At 50.9% G+C, this 20,736-nt stretch overlaps 1 protein-coding gene across 1 annotated transcript in view; it reads right to left on the bottom strand.

Moving 5' to 3' along the window:
* LOC143956124 (uncharacterized) overlaps positions 1–20,513 on the bottom strand; it is a 37,065-nt gene extending 16,552 nt beyond the window's left edge. The window contains exons 1-10 of the mRNA XM_077466257.1: positions 20,453–20,513; positions 20,261–20,363; positions 18,710–18,880; positions 18,442–18,616; positions 18,243–18,325; positions 18,032–18,137; positions 17,515–17,612; positions 17,225–17,434; positions 17,000–17,135; positions 11,744–12,652 (exon numbers count right to left, since the gene is read on the bottom strand). Coding sequence (XP_077322383.1) covers positions 11,744–12,652; positions 17,000–17,135; positions 17,225–17,434; positions 17,515–17,612; positions 18,032–18,137; positions 18,243–18,325; positions 18,442–18,616; positions 18,710–18,880; positions 20,261–20,338 — 1,966 coding nt within the window. The 5' untranslated portion in view covers positions 20,339–20,363; positions 20,453–20,513. The remainder of the gene's footprint in view (positions 1–11,743; positions 12,653–16,999; positions 17,136–17,224; positions 17,435–17,514; positions 17,613–18,031; positions 18,138–18,242; positions 18,326–18,441; positions 18,617–18,709; positions 18,881–20,260; positions 20,364–20,452) is intronic.
* Positions 20,514–20,736: the final 223 nt, after the last annotated feature.

Raw genomic sequence — 20,736 nt, 5'->3', positions numbered from 1 at the left:
CCTCTGCCCAGCTGCACATACTCATTGCCCCTTTGCTCCCCCTCTGTTCATACTCATTGCCCCTTTGCTACCCCTCTGTTCATACTCATTGACCCTTTGATTCCCTCCTGACCAGTTGCATACTCTCATTGCCCCTTTGCACTCACTCATCCCAGCTGTACATAATCATTGCCCATTTGCTCCCCCTCTGCCCAGCTGCACATACTCATTGTCCCTTTGCTCCCCCTCTGCCCAGCTGCACATACTCATTGCCCCTTTGCTTCCCCTCTGCCCAGCTGCACATACTCATTGCCCCTTTGCTTCCCCTCTGTCCATACTCATTGACCCTTTGATTCCCTCCTGATCAGTTGCATACACACATTGCCCCTTTGCTCCCCCTCTGCCCAGCTGCACATATGCATTTCCCCTTTGCTCCCCCTCTGCCCAGCTGCACATACTCATTGCTCCTTTGCTCTCCCTCATCCCAGTTGTACATACTCATTGCCCCTTTGCCCCCCCTCTGTCCATACTCATTGCCCCCCTCTGTCCATACTCATTGACATTGGATTCCCTCCTGACCAGTTGCATACACTCATTGCCCCTTTGCTCTCCCTCTGCTCAGTTGCACATACCAATTGCCCATTTGCTCCCCCTCTGCTCAACTGCACATACGCATTGCCCTTTTGCGCCCCCTCTTCCCAGCTGCACATACTCATTGTCCCTTTGCATCCCCTCTGTCCATACTCATCGACCCTTTGATTCCCTCCTGACCAATTGCATACACTCATTGCCCCTTTGCTCCCCCTCTGCCCAGCTGCACATACGCATTGCCCCTTTGCTCCCCCTCTGCACATACTCATTGCCCCTTTGCTCTCCCTCTGCTCAGTTGCACATACCAATTGCCCCTTTGCTCCCCTCTGCCCAACTGCACATACTCATTGCCCCTTTGCTCCCCCTCTGCCCAGCTGCACATACTCATTGCCCCTTTGCTCCCCCTCTGCCCAGCTGCACATACTCATTGCCCTTTTGCTCTCCCTCATCCCAGCTGTACATATTCATTGCCCCTTTGCTTCCCCTCTGTCCATACTCATTGATCCTTTGATTCCCTCTTGACCAATTGCATACACTCATTGCCCCTTTGCTCCCCCTCTGCCCAGCTGCTCATACTCATTGCCCCTTTGCTCCCCCTCTGCTCAGCTGCACATACGCATTGCCCCTTTGCTCTCCCTCTGCTCAGTTGCACATACCAATTGCCCCTTTGCTCCCCTTCTGCCCAGCTGCCCATACTCATTGCCCCTTTGCTCCCCCTCTGCCCAGCTGCCCATACTCATTGCCCCTTCACTCCCCCTCTGCCCAGCTGCCCATACTCATTGCCCCTTCACTCCCCCTCTGCTCAGCTGCACATACTCATTGCCCCTTTGCTCCCCCTCTGCCCAGCTGCACATACTCATTGCTCCTTTGCACTTCCTCATCCCAGCTGTACATACTCATTGCCCCTTTGCTTCACCTCTGCCTAGCTGCACACACTCATTGCTCCTTTGCTCTCCCTCTGTCCATACCCATTGACCCTTGGATTCCCTCCTGACCAGTTGCATACACTCATTGCCCTTTTGCTCCCCCTCTGCCAGCTGCACATACTCATTGCCCCTTCACTCCCCCTCTGCTCAGCTGCACATACTCATTGCCCCATTTGCTCCCCCTCTGCCCAGCTGTACATACTCATTGCCCCTTTGTTTCCCCTCTGTCCATACTCATTGGCCCTTTGCCCCCCCCCCTCTGTCCATACTCATTTACCCTTGGATTCCCTCCTGACCAGTTGCATACACTCAGTGCACCTTTGCTCCCCCTCTACCCAACTGCACATACTCATGGCCCTGTACTCCCCCTCTGCTCAGCTGCACATACGCATTGCCCCTTTGCGTCCCCTCTTCCCAGCTGCACATACTCATTGCCCCTTTGCTCTCCCTCATCCCAGCTGTACATACTAATTGCCCCTTTGCTTCCCCTCTGTCCATACTCATTGACCCTTTGATTCCCTCCTGACCAATTGCATACACTCATTGCCCCTTTGCTCCCCCTCTGCCCAGCTGCACATACTCATTGCTCCTTTGCTCTCCCTCATCCCAGCTGTACATGCTCATTGCCTCTTTGCTTCCCCTCTGTCCATACTCATTGACCCTTTGATTCCCTCCTGACCAATTGCATACACTCATTGCCCCTTCGCTCTCCCTCTGCCCAGCTGCACATACACATTGCCCCTTTGCTCCCCCTCTGCACATATTCATTGTCCCTTTGCTCTCTCTGCTCAGTTGCACATACCAATTGCCCCCTTTGCTCCCCCTCTGCCCAACTGCACATAATCATTGCCCCTTTACTCCCCTCTGCTTAGCTACACATATGCATTTCCCCTTTGCTCCCCCTCTTCCCAGCTGCATATACTCATTGCCCCTTTGCTCCCCCTCTGCCCAGCTGCACATACTCATTGCCCCTTTGCTCCCCCTCTGCCCAGCTGCACATACTCATTGGCCTTTTGCTCTCCCTCATCTCAGCTGTACATACCCATTGACCCTTTGATTCCCTCCTGACCAATTGCATACACTCATTACCCCTTTGCTCTCCAGCTGCATATACGCATTGCCCCTTTGCTCCCCCTCTGCCCAACTGCACATACTCATTGCCCTTTACTCCCGCTCTGCTTAGCTACACATATGCATTTCCCCTTTGCGCCCCCTCTTCCCAGCTGCACATACTCATTGCCCCTTTGCTCCCCCTCTGCCCAGCTGCACATACTCATTGGCCTTTTGCTCTCCATCATCCCAGCTGTACATACTCATTGACCCTTTGATTCTCTCCTGACCAATTGCATACACTCATTGCCCCTTTGCTCCCCCTCTGTCCATACTCATTGACCCTTGGATTCCCTCCTGACCAGTTGCATACACTCATTGCCCCATTGCCCAGCTTCACATATTTATTGCCCCTTTGCTCCCTCTCTTCCCTGCTGCACATACTCATTGCCCCTTTTGCTCCCCCTCTGCCCAGCTGCACATACTCATTGCCCCTTTGCTCTCCCTCATCCCAGCTGTACATACTCATTGCCCCTTTACTTCCCCTCTGTCCATACTCATTGACCCTTTGATTCCCTCCTGACCAATTGCATACACTCAGTGCCCCTTTGCTCCCCCTCTGCCCAGCTGCACATACGCATTGCCCCTTTGCTCCCCCTCTGCACATATTAATTGCCCCTTTGCTCTCCCTCTGCTCAGTTGCACATACCAATTGCCCCTTTGCTCCCCAACTGCAAATACTCATTGCCCCTTTACTCCCCCTCTGCTTAGCTACACATATGCATTCCCCCTTTGCGCCCCCTCTTCCCAGCTGCACATACTCATTGCCCCTTTGCTTCCCCTCTGCCCAGCTGCACATACTCATTGGCCTTTTGCTCTCCCTCATCCCAGCTGTACATACTCATTGACCCTTTGATTCCCTCCTGACCAGTTGCATACACTCATTGCCCCATTGCCCAGCTGCACATATTCATTGCCCTTTTGCTCCCTCTCTTCCCTGCTGCACATACTCATTGCCCCATTTGCTCCCCCTCTGCCCAGCTGCATATACTCATTGCCCCTTTGCTCTCCCTTATCCCAGCTGTACATACTCATTGCCCCTTTGCTTCCTCTCTGTCCAGCTGTACATACCAACTGCTTGCAGACGCCATGTTACCCCAAAGACTGTTGGCCCCCTTCTGACTGCTGGTATAAATACGTATATGTACCCCTTATTACATCACATGGGAGGGGGTATCTGGTAGCCCCCTTATTGTTAAGGGGGCTTCCAGATTATGATAAGCCCTCTGTCTGCAGACCCCTAGAAACCCCGATCCAGGGTTGGGGAGGGGGAGGCACTTATCCTCCTCCACATTGTATCTCCCCATGGTGAGGGCACCTGCTGTGCTCTGGTCTGGTTCAGGAAGAGGGGGGGGGGGGGGGCACTCGCCTGCCCTTCCTTTCCTCTATGCTCAGATAAGGGTCTGGTATGGATTTTTTGGTGGGAACCCCGTGCTTTTTTTTTTTTTTTTTTTTTGCATGGGGTTCCCTCTGAAACTTAGATCTGAAGGGCCTGCTATGAATTATGGGGTAACCCCCCCCCCCCCCCCCACCATTTCTTTTTGTGTGTTCACCATAAACATCTATAGAAGACCCTCATCCAGGAGAAGGATCTGCTAATGGATGAATCGGAAAGAAAGCAAAGAGTCTTAAGCCGCACATCACTATAAGAACCGGTGAAAACAGCCTCAGCCCGGGCTCCAACCAGAGGCCACCCCCAAAAGTATTGTGCCCAGGAGACGCCAAGTCAATCATTATTTGCATGTTTGTTTTATTTAGCTAGTGACTGTTCTTTGTATACTGTTATATATATATATATCTTGGTTTAGTAGATATTCTCACGGACCTATTTATTGTCCAGCACCGGCACTTTTATGCGATTCTGTCAGTCTTAACAAAAATCGCGTTGCGAATCACTTTATATCTCGTCCACTGTTTTATATATATTATTTTAGTCACTTTATGACGTAGTAGTTACTTTCACGGACCTTCTTCATACCCAGCACTGTCACTTTATGCAACTTTGCTAATCTTATAAAATCGCTTTAATTATTAGTATTCTCCTATATCCACTTGATCATTACTCAAAATACTACTACGGTATAGCAGTGAGAGCTCCTCACTATTCTCTATACACATATATTGTTTCTTACGGTTTATACATTACCTTTTAGTTTGGACGACAGGTATATTTATCACCTATTGAATCTATTAACCTGTTCTGGCCAGACTCTTCACCACAGTACTGCGCACCACTACTTTTCTACCCTCTGTCTATGGGGAATGTTTGACCCTTCTTCCAGAAGAGCATTTGTGAGGTCAGGCACTGATGTTGGAGGAGAAGGCCTGGCTCGCAGTTCTTCACTCGAATTCATCCCAAAGGTGTTCTATCGTGTTGAGTTCAGGACTCTGTGCAGGACAGTCAAGTTCCTCCACCCCAAACTCGCTCATCCGTGTCTTTATGGAGCTTGCTTTGTGAACTGGTCCAAATCATTTGGTGGAGGAGGGGATTATGGTGTGGGAGGGTGGAGGGGGGGATTATGGTGTGGGAGGGTGGAGGAGGGGATTATGGTGTGGGAGGGTGGAGGGGGGATTATGGTGTGGGAGGGTGGAGGGGGGGATTATGGTGTGGGAGGGTGGAGGGGGGGATTATGGTGTGGGAGGGTGGAGGGGGGGATTATGGTGTGGGAGGGTGGAGGAGGGGATTATGGTGTGGGAGGGTGGAGGAGGGGATTATGGTGTGGGAGGGTGGAGGAGGGGATTATGGTGTGGGAGGGTGGAGGGGGGGATTATGGTGTGGGAGGGTGGAGGAGGGGATTATGGTGTGGGAGGGTGGAGGGGGGGATTATGGTGTGGGAGGGTGGAGGGGGGGATTATGGTGTGGGAGGGTGGAGGAGGGGATTATGGTGTGGGAGGGTGGAGGAGGGGATTATGGTGTGGGAGGGTGGAGGGGGGGATTATGGTGTGGGAGGGTGGAGGGGGGGATTATGGTGTGGGAGGGTGGAGGGGGGGATTATGGTGTGGGAGGGTGGAGGAGGGGATTATGGTGTGGGAGGGTGGAGGGGGGGATTATGGTGTGGGAGGGTGGAGGGGGGGATTATGGTGTGGGAGGGTGGAGGGGGGGATTATGGTGTGGGAGGGTGGAGGGGGGGATTATGGTGTGGGAGGGTGGAGGAGGGGATTATGGTGTGGGAGGGTGGAGGGGGGGATTATGGTGTGGGAGGGTGGAGGGGGGGATTATGGTGTGGGAGGGTGGAGGAGGGGATTATGCTGTGGGAGGGTGGAGGGGGGGATTATGGTGTGGGAGGGTGGAGGGGGGGATTATGGTGTGGGAGGGTGGAGGGGGGGATTATGGTGTGGGAGGGTGGAGGGGGGGATTATGGTGTGGGAGGGTGGAGGGGGGGATTATGGTGTGGGAGGGTGGAGGAGGGGATTATGGTGTGGGAGGGTGGAGGGGGGATTATGGTGTGGGAGGGTGGAGGGGGGGATTATGGTGTGGGAGGGTGGAGGAGGGGATTATGGTGTGGGAGGGTGGAGGGGGGGATTATGGTGTGGGAGGGTGGAGGGGGGGATTATGGTGTGGGAGGGTGGAGGGGGGGATTATGGTGTGGGAGGGTGGAGGAGGGGATTATGGTGTGGGAGGGTGGAGGGGGGGATTATGGTGTGGGAGGGTGGAGGGGGGGATTATGGTGTGGGAGGGTGGAGGGGGGGATTATGGTGTGGGAGGGTGGAGGGGGGGATTATGGTGTGGGAGGGTGGAGGGGGGGATTATGGTGTGGGAGGGTGGAGGGGGGGATTATGGTGTGGGAGGGTGGAGGGGGGGATTATGGTGTGGGAGGGTGGAGGAGGGGATTATGGTGTGGGAGGGTGGAGGGGGGGATTATGGTGTGGGAGGGTGGAGGGGGGGATTATGGTGTGGGAGGGTGGAGGGGGGGATTATGGTGTGGGAGGGTGGAGGGGGGGATTATGGTGTGGGAGGGTGGAGGGGGGGATTATGGTGTGGGAGGGTGGAGGAGGGGATTATGGTGTGGGAGGGTGGAGGGGGGGATTATGGTGTGGGAGGGTGGAGGAGGGGATTATGGTGTGGGAGGGTGGAGGGGGGGATTATGGTGTGGGAGGGTGGAGGGGGGGATTATGGTGTGGGAGGGTGGAGGGGGGGATTATGGTGTGGGAGGGTGGAGGGGGGGATTATGGTGTGGGAGGGTGGAGGAGGGGATTATGGTGTGGGAGGGTGGAGGGGGGGATTATGGTGTGGGAGGGTGGAGGGGGGGATTATGGTGTGGGAGGGCGGAGGAGGGGATTATGGTGTGGGAGGGCGGAGGGGGGGATTATGGTGTGGGAGGGCGGAGGGGGGGATTATGGTGTGGGAGGGTGGAGGGGGGGATTATGGTGTGGGAGGGTGGAGGGGGGGATTATGGTGTGGGAGGGTGGAGGGGGGGATTATGGTGTGGGAGGGTGGAGGGGGGGATTATGGTGTGGGAGGGTGGAGGGGGGGATTATGGTGTGGGAGGGTGGAGGGGGGGATTATGGTGTGGGAGGGTGGAGGGGGGGATTATGGTGTGGGAGGGTGGAGGGGGGGATTATGGTGTGGGAGGGTGGAGGGGGGGATTATGGTGTGGGAGGGTGGAGGGGGGGATTATGGTGTGGGAGGGTGGAGGAGGGGATTATGGTGTGGGAGGGTGGAGGGGGGGATTATGGTGTGGGAGGGTGGAGGGGGGGATTATGGTGTGGGAGGGTGGAGGGGGGGATTATGGTGTGGGAGGGTGGAGGGGGGGATTATGGTGTGGGAGGGTGGAGGGGGGGATTATGGTGTGGGAGGGTGGAGGAGGGGATTATGGTGTGGGAGGGTGGAGGGGGGGATTATGGTGTGGGAGGGTGGAGGGGGGGATTATGGTGTGGGAGGGTGGAGGAGGGGATTATGGTGTGGGAGGGTGGAGGGGGGGATTATGGTGTGGGAGGGTGGAGGGGGGGATTATGGTGTGGGAGGGTGGAGGGGGGGATTATGGTGTGGGAGGGTGGAGGGGGGGATTATGGTGTGGGAGGGTGGAGGGGGGGATTATGGTGTGGGAGGGTGGAGGAGGGGATTATGGTGTGGGAGGGTGGAGGGGGGGATTATGGTGTGGGAGGGTGGAGGGGGGGATTATGGTGTGGGAGGGCGGAGGAGGGGATTATGGTGTGGGAGGGCGGAGGGGGGGATTATGGTGTGGGAGGGCGGAGGGGGGGATTATGGTGTGGGAGGGTGGAGGGGGGGATTATGGTGTGGGAGGGTGGAGGGGGGGATTATGGTGTGGGAGGGCGGAGGAGGGGATTATGGTGTGGGAGGGCGGAGGGGGGGATTATGGTGTGGGAGGGTGGAGGAGGGGATTATGGTGTGGGAGGGCGGAGGGGGGGATTATGGTGTGGGAGGGTGGAGGGGGGGATTATGGTGTGGGAGGGCGGAGGAGGGGATTATGGTGTGGGAGGGCGGAGGGGGGGATTATGGTGTGGGAGGGCGGAGGGGGGGATTATGGTGTGGGAGGGCGGAGGGGGGATTATGGTGTGGGAGGGCGGAGGAGGGGATTATGGTGTGGGAGGGCGGAGGAGGGGATTATGGTGTGGGAGGGCGGAGGGGGGGATTATGGTGTGGGAGGGCGGAGGGGGGGATTATGGTGTGGGAGGGTGGAGGAGGGGATTATGGTGTGGGGGGGTTGTTTTTCAGGGGTTGGGTTTGGCCCCTTAGTTCCAGTGAAGAGAACTCTTAAGGCGTCAGCATACCAAGACATTTTGGACAATTTTATCCTCCCAACTTTGTGGGAACAGTTTGGGGATGGCCCCTTCCTGTTCCTACATGGCTGCACACCAGTGCACAAAGCAAGGTCCATAAAGACATGGAGGAGCGAGTTTGGGGTGGAGGAACTTCACTAGTGTGCACAGTTCCCACAAAGTTGGGGGCATGAAACTGTCCAAAATGTCTTGGTATGCCGACGACTTAAGAGTTCCCTTCACTGGAACTAAGGGGCCAAACCCAACCCCTGAAAAACAACCTCCCACACACCATAATCCCCCCTCCACCAAATGATTTGGACCAGTTCACAAAGCAAGCTCCATAAAGACACGGATGAGCGAGTTTGGGGTGGAGGAACTTGACTGGCCTGCACAGAGTCCTGACCTCAACCCCCATAGAACACCTTTGGGAGGAATTAGAGCGGAGACTGCGAGCCGGACCTTCTCCTACAGGACTCTGTGCAGGCCAGTCAAGTTCCTCCACCCCAAACTCGCTCCTCCATGTCGTTATGGACCTTGCTTTGTGCACTGGTGGGCAGTCATGTTGGAACAGGAAGGGGCATCCCCAAACTCCTCCCACAAAGTCGGGAGCATGAAATTGTCCAAAATGTCTTGGTATGCTGACACCTTAAGAGTTCCCTTCACTGGAACTAAGGGGCCAAGACCAACCCCTGAGGGGCCAAGCCCAACCCCTGAGGGGCCAAGCCCAACCCCAGAGGGGCCAAGCCCAACCCCAGAGGGGCCAAGACCAACCCCAGAGGGGCCAAGCCCAACCCCAGAGGGGCCAAGACCAACCCCTGAGAGGCCAAGCCCAAACCCTGAGGGGCCAAGACCAACCCGAGAGCCCAAGACCAACCCGGGGCCAAGACCAACCCAGAAGGGCCAAGCTCAACCCCTGAGAGCCCAAGACCAACCCCTGAGGGGCCAAGACAAACCCCTGAGGGGGCTAAGACCAACCCCTGAGGGGGCTAAGACCAACCCCTGAGGGGCTAAGCCCAACCCCTGAGGGGCCAAGCCCAACCCCAGAGGGGCCAAGCCCAACCCAAGAGCCCAAGACCAACCCCAGAGGGGCCAAGCCCAACCCAGAGGGGCCAAGCCCAACCCAGAGGGGCCAAGCCCAACCCCTGAAAGCCCAAGACCAACCCCTGAGAGGCCAAGCCCAAACCCTGAGGGGCCAAGCCCAAACCCTGAGGGGCCAAGACCAACCCGGGGCCAAGACCAACCCAGAAGGGCCAAGCTCAACCCCTGAGAGCCCAAGACCAACCCCTGAGGGGCCAAGACCAACCCCTGAGGGGGCTAAGACCAACCCCTGAGGGGGCTAAGACCAACCCCTGAGGGGCTAAGCCCAACCCCTGAGGGGCCAAGCCCAACCCCAGAGGGGCCAAGCCCAACCCAAGAGCCCAAGACCAACCCCAGAGGGGCCAAGCCCAACCCAGAGGGGCCAAGCCCAACCCAGAGGGGCCAAGCCCAACTCCTGAAAGCCCAAGACCAACCCCTGAGAGGGATACCCTTGATGGGAACATGCGTTTTTGACCTATCTGATTTATCAGAGGTCCACTTGTTGAGGTGAGAGTTCAACTTGCTCAATGGTGAAGGGATCACTTCGTCACTTGATTTATTGATTGAAGATATATTACACAAGTGGACTCTTTCTGAATATCTCTTTCACTATATGGACTTCTTATTTATATTTTTTTCATTTTATGATATTTTCTGTATTACTTTGTATTTGCGCTGTACTGATATATTTTTTGAATTTTGAAATGTGGGATTTGGTAATTTGACCTACAGTATTCTAGCTGCACTTTTATATTTCTTTTCACTGTATTTGTTGTGTTTTTTAGCGCTGGTTGATTTTTCACTTTATACAACCCCTGAGAGGCCAAGCCCAAACCCTGAGGGGCCAAGACCAACCCGAGAGCCCAAGACCAACCCGGGGCCAAGACCAACCCAGAAGGGCCAAGCTCAACCCCTGAGAGCCCAAGACCAACCCCTGAGGGGCTAAGACCAACCCCTGAGAGGCCAAGCCCAACCCCTGAGAAACCAAGCCCAACCCCAGAGGGGCCAAGCCCAACCCCAGAGGGGCCAAGCCCAACCCCAGAGGGGCCAAGACCAACCCAGAGGGGCCAAGACCAACCCAGAGGGGCCAAGACCAACCCAGAGGGGCCAAGACCATCCCCAGAGGGGCCAAGACCACACCATAATCCCCCCTCCACCAAATAAAGGAAAAGAACCCTGGAAAAAAAAAAGACGAATGCAGCCTCCACGTGTGTTTTGGGTTTGGATAAAACTTTATTAGTACTCATCTACACACGGTCTACGGTGAGAAGACATTATTATAAAACTAGGGAAGTACTTCACACACCAGACACCACCTACAGCCAAAACAAATACCACTTATGGGCGGAGCTACCGGGTATAAATCTTCCTCACCTGTGCCACACACGGGACAATCAGCGACCGAATCGTCCAGTCTACGGAACGCCACCCTGAGATCGATGTAATTTCACGTCTATTGAGATTCCCTTTCTTTGCGATACATTTCCCGCACTCGGTGCATGGAAAAGGCCAGCTGTCCACACGAATCCTCTGGGAGCATAAAAAATAAAAATGTCCTCTTCGGAAACATTTCCCGCACTCAGTGTATGGAAAAAGAAGGCTGTCTGTGTGAATGCTCTGGGTGTACAAGAAGCTAAATTTCCTTTTCTGACACATTTCCCGCACTCGGTGCAAGGAAGAGGCCGGCAGTCTACGTGAATCCTCCTCTGTGGCATTGGGAAGAGAATTTCCTTTTCTGACACATTTCCCGCACTCGGTGCATGGAAGAGGCCGGCAGTCTACGTGAATCCTCCTCTGTGGCATTGGAAGAGAATTTCCTTTTCTGACACATTTCCCGCACTCGGTGCATGGAAGAGGCCGGCAGTCTACGTGAATCCACTGGCGCATAGGAAGAGAATTTCCTCTTCTGACACATTTCCCGCACTCGGTGCACGGAAGAGGCCGGCTGTCTGTGTGAATGCTCTGGTGTGTAAGAAGCTAAATTTCTCCATGTAAAACATTTCCCGCACTACGAACAAGAGTTGTCTCTCCCTGTTATGCCTTTTTTTATTATTAGGCTCTTGAGACGTTCTCTACCCAAGGAAACATTTCCCGCACTGGGAACCTGAAGGATTTCCCGCACTGGGGGGGGGGCGTCTTCTAGCCGGTGTGGCTCCTCTGGTGTCGGAGGAACTCGGACTTGTAGCTGAAGGATTTGGGGCACATGGAGCAGGAGTAGATCTTCTTCTTGGGGTGGGTCTTCTGGTGGATCTTCATCTCGCACTTGGTCCTGTACTGCATCCCGCACTCCCAGCAGGACGACGTGCTGTCCTTGGTGTTGAACTTCTGGTGTATGTCCAGGTTCATTTTGCGCGTGAAGCGCTTCCCGCACACGGTGCAGGAAAAGGGCTGCTCCCCGGTGTGGAACCTCTGGTGGTTGACGAGCGTGGATTTGTGGGTGAAGCTCTTCCCGCACTCCGAGCAGGAGAAGGCCTTCTCGCCGGTGTGGAGCCGCAGGTGGATGTTGAGGTGTCCCGTTTGCGAGAAGCACTTCCCGCACTCGGGGCAGGAGAAGGGCTTCTCGCCGGTGTGGACCCTCTGGTGGCTGACGAAGTGGGCCTTGTCGATGAAGGACTTGTGGCACTCGGCACAGGTGAAGGGGGTCTCGCCCTTGTGGACCCTCAGGTGGGCGTTCAGGCGGTCCTTCTGCTTGAAGCATTTCTCGCACTCCGGGCACGGATACGGACGGTCTCCCGTGTGATTTTTCTGGTGTCTTTCAAGGTGCGATTTGGCACTGAAGCCTTTCCCGCACTCCGGGCAGGAATACGGCCGCATCCCGCTGTGGATACTTTCGTGTCTGACGAGACTCGACCGGGTTTGAAAGCACTTCCCGCACTCGGTACATATGAAAGGGTGGTTCTCGCTGGGGGTTGGCTGGTACACCAGAGGCAATGTGATTATGGTGAAGCATTCGTTATAGGCAGACGTTGTAGTTATCTCATCGCCTCGCGGTGTAGAAGATCCCTCGGGATTGGGGGGATCCAGAGGCCCGTCCGTGTTACAGATTCCCGGATGGATATTGGAGGAAGTCCCATCCGATCCTTCGGGGTGAAAGGGGTCGGTGGCTTTATCGGCACTGGCGGGTTTTAGGTATATCTTCTGATCGGCAAAGTTTTCTAGCAGAGAATATCGCGCCGCGCCGTTATCTTTAGTATTATATTCCGGAAACGGGCGTCCTGCCGAGGAATTCCAGACAATCACGTCATCTGTGGGGAAGACAGATTTGTATCATCTTAGAAGCTTCTCCATAATTCATGGTTTCCAGTCACGTGTGCTGGTCTAGACAAGGTTATGGCGAACCTCGGCGCCCCAGAAGATTTGGAACTACATTTCCCATGATGCTCAACTACACTGCACAGTGCCAGAGCATCATGGGAAATGTAGTTCCAAAACATCTGGGGTGCCGACGTTCACCATCACTGGTCAGGGGGTACGGCCCAAAGAGCTCCGTCATAGAAGACCATCGATACAGAAATCAGAAATATAACATACAACTCGGGGGTGATGGATGGAGATGGACCTTCCCCATAGTCTACTCTACCTCCTCCTCATCTGTATATTGAGGAATGGAGATGGACCTTTCATATGGTGTCCAGTATCTCCTCCTCATTTGTAGGGAACATGACATTATATTGGAGGAATGGAGATGGACCTTTCATATGGTGTCCAGTATCTCCTCCTCATTCATTGGGAACATGACGTTATATTGAGGAATGGAGATGGACCTTTCATATGGTGTCCAGTATCTCCTCCTCATTTGTTGGGAACATGACGTTATATTGAGGAATGGAGATGGACCTTTCATATGGTGTCCAGTATCTCCTCCTCATTTGTTGGGAACATGACGTTATATTGAGGAATGGAGATGGACCTTTCATATGGTGTCCAGTATCTCCTCCTCATTTGTTGGGAACATGACGTTATATTGGAGGAATGGAGATGGACCTTTCATATGGTGTCCAGTATCTCCTCCTCATTTGTTGGGAACATGACGTTATATTGAGGAATGGAGATGGACCTTTCATATGGTGTCCAGTATCTCCTCCTCATTTGTTGGGAACATGACGTTATATTGAGGAATGGAGATGGACCTTTCATATGGTGTCCAGTATCTCCTCCTCATTTGTTGGGAACATGACGTTATATTGGAGGAATGGAGATGGACCTTTCATATGGTGTCCAGTATCTCCTCCTCATTTGTATGGAACATGATGTTATATTGGAGGAATGGAGATGGACCTTTCATATGGTGTCCAGTATCTCCTCCTCATTTGTTGGGAACATGACGTTATATTGGAGGAATGGAGATGGACCTTTCATATGGTGTCCAGTATCTCCTCCTCATTTGTTGGGTACATGACGTTATATTGAGGAATGGAGATGGACCTTTCATATGGTGTCCAGTATCTCCTCCTCATTTGTTGGGAACATGACGTTATATTGAGGAATGGAGATGGACCTTTCATATGGTGTCCAGTATCTCCTCCTCATTTGTTGGGAACATGACGTTATATTGGAGGAATGGAGATGGACCTTTCATATGGTGTCCAGTATCTCCTCCTCATTTGTTGGGAACATGACGTTATATTGAGGAATGGAGCTGGACCTTTCATATGGTGTCCAGTATCTCCTCCTCATTTGTTGGGAACATGACGTTATATTGAGGAATGGAGATGGACCTTTCATATGGTGTCCAGTATCTCCTCCTCATTCATTGGGAACATGACGTTATATTGGAGGAATGGAGATGGACCTTTCATATGGTGTCCAGTATCTCCTCCTCATTTGTTGGGAACATGACGTTATATTGAGGAATGGAGATGGACCTTTCATATGGTGTCCAGTATCTCCTCCTCATTCATTGGGAACATGACGTTATATTGGAGGAATGGAGATGGACCTTTCATATGGTGTCCAGTATCTCCTCCTCATTTGTTGGGAACATGACGTTATATTGAGGAATGGAGATGGACCTTTCATATGGTGTCCAGTATCTCCTCCTCATTTGTTGGGAACATGACGTTATATTGAGGAATGGAGATGGACCTTTCATATGGTGTCCAGTATCTCCTCCTCATTTGTTGGGAACATGACGTTATATTGAGGAATGGAGATGGACCTTTCATATGGTGTCCAGTATCTCCTCCTCATTCATTGGGAACATGACGTTATATTGGAGGAATGGAGATGGACCTTTCATATGGTGTCCAGTATCTCCTCCTCATTTGTTGGGAACATGACATTATATTGAGGAATGGAGATGGACCTTTCATATGGAGTCCAGTATCTCCTCCTCATTCATTGGGAACATGACGTTATATTGAGGAATGGAGATGGACCTTTCATATGGTGTCCAGTATCTCCTCCTCATTTGTTGGGAACATGACGTTATATTGGAGGAATGGAGATGGACCTTTCATATGGTGTCCAGTATCTCCTCCTCATTTGTTGGGAACATGACGTTATATTGAGGAATGGAGATGGACCTTTCATATGGTGTCCAGTATCTCCTCCTCATTTGTTGGGAACATGACGTTATATTGAGGAATGGAGATGGACCTTTCATATGGTGTCCAGTATCTCCTCCTCATTCATTGGGAACATGACGTTATATTGGAGGAATGGAGATGGACCTTTCATATGGTGTCCAGTATCTCCTCCTCATTTGTTGGGAACATGACGTTATATTGATGAATGGAGATGGACCTTTCATATGGTGTCCAGTATCTCCTCCTCATTTGTTGGGAACATGACGTTATATTGATGAATGGAGATGGACCTTTCATATGATGTCCAGTATCTCCTCCTCATTTGTTGGGAACATGACGTTATATTGAGGAATGGAGATGGACCTTTCATATGGTGTCCAGTATCTCCTCCTCATTCATTGGGAACATGACGTTATATTGGAGGAATGGAGATGGACCTTTCATATGGTGTCCAGTATCTCCTCCTCATTTGTTGGGAACATGACATTATATTGAGGAATGGAGATGGACCTTTCATATGGAGTCCAGTATCTCCTCCTCATTTGTTGGGAACATGACGTTATATTGAGGAATGGAGATGGACCTTTCATATGGTGTCCAGTATCTCCTCCTCATTTGTTGGGAACATGACGTTATATTGAGGAATGGAGATGGACCTTTCATATGGTGTCCAGTATCTCCTCCTCATTCATTGGGAACATGACGTTATATTGGAGGAATGGAGATGGACCTTTCATATGGTGTCCAGTATCTCCTCCTCATTTGTTGGGAACATGACGTTATATTGATGAATGGAGATGGACCTTTCATATGGTGTCCAGTATCTCCTCCTCATTTGTTGGGAACATGACGTTATATTGATGAATGGAGATGGACCTTTCATATGATGTCCAGTATCTCCTCTTCATTTGTTGGGAACATGACGTTATATTGAGGAATGGAGATGGACCTTTCATATGGTGTCCAGTATCTCCTCCTCATTCATTGGGAACATGACGTTATATTGAGGAATGGAGATGGACCTTTCATATGGTGTCCAGTATCTCCTCCTCATTTGTTGGGAACATGACGTTATATTGAGGAATGGAGATGGACCTTTCATATGGTGTCCAGTATCTCCTCCTCATTTGTTGGGAACATGACGTTATATTGAGGAATGGAGATGGACCTTTCATATGGTGTCCAGTATCTCCTCCTCATTTGTTGGGAACATGACATTATATTGGAGGAATGGAGATGGACCTTTCATATGGTGTCCAGTATCTCCTCCTCATTCATTGGGAACATGACGTTATATTGAGGAATGGAGATGGACCTTTCATATGGTGTCCAGTATCTCCTCCTCAATTGTTGGGAACATGACGTTATATTGAGGAATGGAGATGGACCTTTCATATGGTGTCCAGTATCTCCTCATTTGTTGGGAACATGACGTTATATTGAGGAATGGAGATGGACCTTTCATATGGTGTCCAGTATCTCCTCCTCAATTGTTGGGAACATGACGTTATATTGAGGAATGGAGATGGACCTTTCATATGGTGTCCAGTATCTCCTCATTTGTTGGGAACATGATGTTATATTGAGGAATGGAGATGGACCTTTCATATGGTGTCCAGTATCTCCTCATTTGTTGGGAACATGACGTTATATTGGAGGAATGGAGATGGACCTTTCATATGGTGTCCAGTATCTCCTCCTCATTTGTTGGGAACATGACGTTATATTGAGGAATGGAGATGGACCTTTCATATGGTGTCCAGTATCTCCTCCTCATTTGTTGGGAACATGACGTTATATTGAGGAATGGAGATGGACCTTTCATATGGTGTCCAGTATCTCCTCCTCATTTGTTGGGAACATGATGTTATATTGAGGAATGGAGATGGACCTTTCATATGGTGTCCAGTATCTCCTCCTCATTTGTTGGGAACATGGCAATATCTCTTGCTGATATCATGGTCTGCTGTATCTCTGTCTATTTTATTTTTTTCTAAATATCTTAAACTGTGGAAGTAAAATCGGTCCGGTTATCAGTTTCGACGTTTAGTATTCATTACTCACCTGAGCTGATATCTAGAGAAGAGTCCTCCTCTTTAACGGTCACCATTGTCCCATCCTCCTCTGTAGACAGATCACCCATAGTATACGCCTCTCCTTCCTCTTTGATCTCAATTTTCATATCACTCAGATCTTCAGCCTAAAATAACAAAATGAAATATCACCCGGCTCTAGAGAAAAGTACCTCCTCATTTCACACCAACTTGGGTCTCAGTCGTCTCTTTCTACCTGAGAAAATTGTGTGTATTGATGACCTTCTGGTGTGGAATCCCTGGAGTCCAGAGGACTGGAACATCTCTTTGCTGGGTTTTTCTTATTAGTTGGCTTCTTCATAACCTCCTTGTGTCCTTCAGAAAGCTCCTTCATCAGTCCATACTCCTCATCTTCATCTTTAATCTCTTCTTTTACAACAATATTGTAACCTTGAAACTTTCCACTCTGAATATAAGATAAAACGTTCATTGTAACAATCATGTTTGTGTACAAATCACAACTACCGATAATTGTTCCTCACCTACCTGATGATGGTGGGGGATGGTGTGACCTTCCTGTGTGTAATCCCGGGAATACAGAGGACGGGGACATCTCTCTGGTGGGTTCCCATTACTGGATCCATCTGTAGGAAACACACACACTGACTGAATACATTGTTTCTATGTGTTTATCAGATGATGGGGGATCTAGGTGGAGCCTCCGTACTGCTCTCTCCTTTACAATAAAGTCTCCTCTTACCCGGTGATGTGAGGGGCGGCTGATTGGCCATCATGACGTCCTTGTAGAGATAAACTTACCTGATGCTGAGAAGGTCTACAGATCCTCAATCCACATAACTTCCTTGTCTTCTTGTAATGTTGAAAGATTGACCTACATATTGGAATTCGACACGCACACAAGCGTGGCCTCTCGTTGGCCATAGACCTCGTCTCCTCGCCAACTGATTCCTCTACTCTATTTCTAACGTTTTTTACAAAAGTTCAGTAGAAACTACAACACAATTCCTTCTAAAAGAGAAATAAAAATGTGTTCATTACTCACCTGTGACCATCACCACATCCTCCTCCGTAGACTGCCGACCGTCCCTCACATACATCTCTCCTTCTACCCTTTTGACCTCAACATTGATGTCCATCAGTTCTTCAAGCTAAATGAACAAAAATTATATCCATGTGGTGAAACTACATAAAAGAAATATCATCTCATACAGTTTAGAGTCACTTCTACATTCCAGACCCTCATTCCCATCTACCTGATCAAAGATGAAGTCATCTTCCTGTGTGGAATACAGAGGACGGGGACATCTCTCTGGTGGGTTCCCATTACTGGATCCATCTGTAGGAAACACACACACTGACTGAATACATTGTTTCTATGTGTTTATCAGATGATGGGGGATCTAGGTGGAGCCTCCGTACTGCTCTCTCCTTTACAATAAAGTCTCCTCTTACCCAGAGATTGGAGGGTCTGGTGGTCCTCCATCACGACTTTCTTCTTCGTATCTTTGTGTGGTTTCTGGCATTCGTCCGTCACGACATTCTTGTTCAGATCCTTCTGTCCCTTCCGGTGGTCCTCCATCATGACGTCCTTGTAGAGATCCTTGCGTCCTTCTAAATACTCCCACTCCTCCATGGAGAAATAGACATTATTAAACCTGACCCTGACACAGCCCTCGTCTGCTATGATATAATATCCCAGAATTCCCAGAATCCTCCTCACCTCTCCCGTCAGCAGCCTAATCATCTTCTTGATGACTTCTAGAATCTTCTGGTCGTTGTTTGCATTAGGAGTCAGGGAGTCTGGTGGGGTCACTGTGATGGGGGGTGACTCTTCAGGAGAGCTGTTGTGTTTCAATGGCTCACTAGATGCCTTCTTCACCATTTCATAATCCTGAGCAGAAGAACATAACGATCATTATCAATATATACATTCCCAGAATCCTCCTCTCCTCTCCGGTCAGGTCTGTGTTTTATTAATAGAGATAAGAGTGATGTCATGTGACCTCCCAGAATCCTCCTCACCTCTCCGGTCAGGTCTGTGTTTTATTAATAGAGATAAGAGTGATGTCATGTGACCTCCCAGAATCCTCCTCACCTCTCCGGTCAGGTCTGTGTTTTATTAATAGAGATAAGATTGATGTCATGTGACCTCCCAGAATCCTCCTCACCTCTCCGGTCAGGTCTGTGTTTTATTAATAGAGATAAGAGTGATGTCATGTGACCTCCCAGAATCCTCCTCACCTCTCCGGTCAGGTCTGTGTTTTATTAATAGAGATAAGATTGATGTCATGTGACCTCCCAGAATCCTCCTCACCTCTCCGGTCAGGTCTGTGTTTTATTAATAGAGATGAGAGTGGTGTCATGTGACCTCCCAGAATCCTCCTCACCTCTCCAGTCAGGTCTGTGTTTTATTAATAGAGATAAGAGTGATGTCATGTGACCTCCCAGAATCCTCCTCACCTCTCCGGTCAGGTCTGTGTTTTATTAATAGAGATAAGAGTGATGTCATGTGACCTCCCAGAATCCTCCTCACCTCTCCGGTCAGGTCTGTGTTTTATTAATAGAGATAAGAGTGATGTCATGTGACCTCCCAGAATCCTCCTCACCTCTCCGGTCAGGTCTGTGTTTTATTAATAGAGATGAGAGTGATGTCATGTGACCTCCCAGAATCCTCCTCACCTCTCCGGTCAGGTCTGTGTATTATTAATAGAGATAAGAGTGATGTCATGTGACCTCCCAGAATCCTCCTCACCTCTCCGGTCAGGTCTGTGTTTTATTAATAGAGATAAGAGTGATGTCATGTGACCTCCCAGAATCCTCCTCACCTCTCCAGTCAGGTCTGTGTTTTATTAATAGAGATAAGAGTGATGTCATGTGACCTCCCAGAATCCTCCTCACCTCTCTGGTCAGGTCTGTGTTTTATTAATAGAGATAAGAGTGATGTCATGTGACCTCCCAGAATCCTCCTCACCTCTCCAGTCAGGTCTGTGTATTATTAATAGAGATAAGAGTGATGTCATGTGACCTCCCAGAATCCTCCTCACCTCTCCGGTCAGGTCTGTGTTTTATTAATAGAGATAAGAGAGACATCATGTGACCTCCCAGAATCCTCCTCACCTCTCCGGTCAGGTCTGTGTTTTATTAATAGAGATAAGAGTGACGTCATGTGACTTCCCAGAATCCTCCTCACCTCTCCGGTCAGGTCTGTGTTTTATTAATAGAGATAAAAGTGACGTCATGTGACCCCCCCCCCCCCCAGAATCCTCCTCACCTCTCCGGTCAGCAGGTAGATGATCTCCAGGGTGAGGTTCAGTATGTTGTTGGATGCGTGGCTTGGCGTCTCCTCCATAGTACGGGGGGTTTGGTTGTTCCTCCTGTAGATGGACAATGAAGAGTTATCTGGGGCTATCTTATGACGGGAATGATGTGTTGGGGGGGGTCGTAAAAGCTGAAATGATTTTACCTCCTCTTACTGCCAATTCCAACAAAGTCTCCTCCCTACTTCCTCCCTGCTGACCTTTCACCCAGAACTTCCTGTCTGTACCTGACATCACTTCCTGTCTTTGCGTTCCATCACTGAACTCTGGGATTTAACCCTCCACATACGGCTGTCCTGAGTCTCCTCCCCTACGTGTCTCTAGCAGACCGTTGTATGAATACGGAGATTCTTGGGTCACATATAGAGAAATACGTAGAACTGGCCAGACGTGTCCGTGTGATGCCAATCTGGCCAGTTCCTCTCCACTC

This window comes from Lithobates pipiens, unplaced genomic scaffold (genome assembly GCF_037356315.1).
Source record: "Lithobates pipiens isolate NorthernLeopardFrog02 unplaced genomic scaffold, aLitPip1_a1.2 Scaffold_35, whole genome shotgun sequence".
NCBI classification, from domain to species: domain Eukaryota; kingdom Metazoa; phylum Chordata; class Amphibia; order Anura; family Ranidae; genus Lithobates; species Lithobates pipiens.
This window is presented reverse-complemented; position numbering and strand designations above follow the sequence as displayed.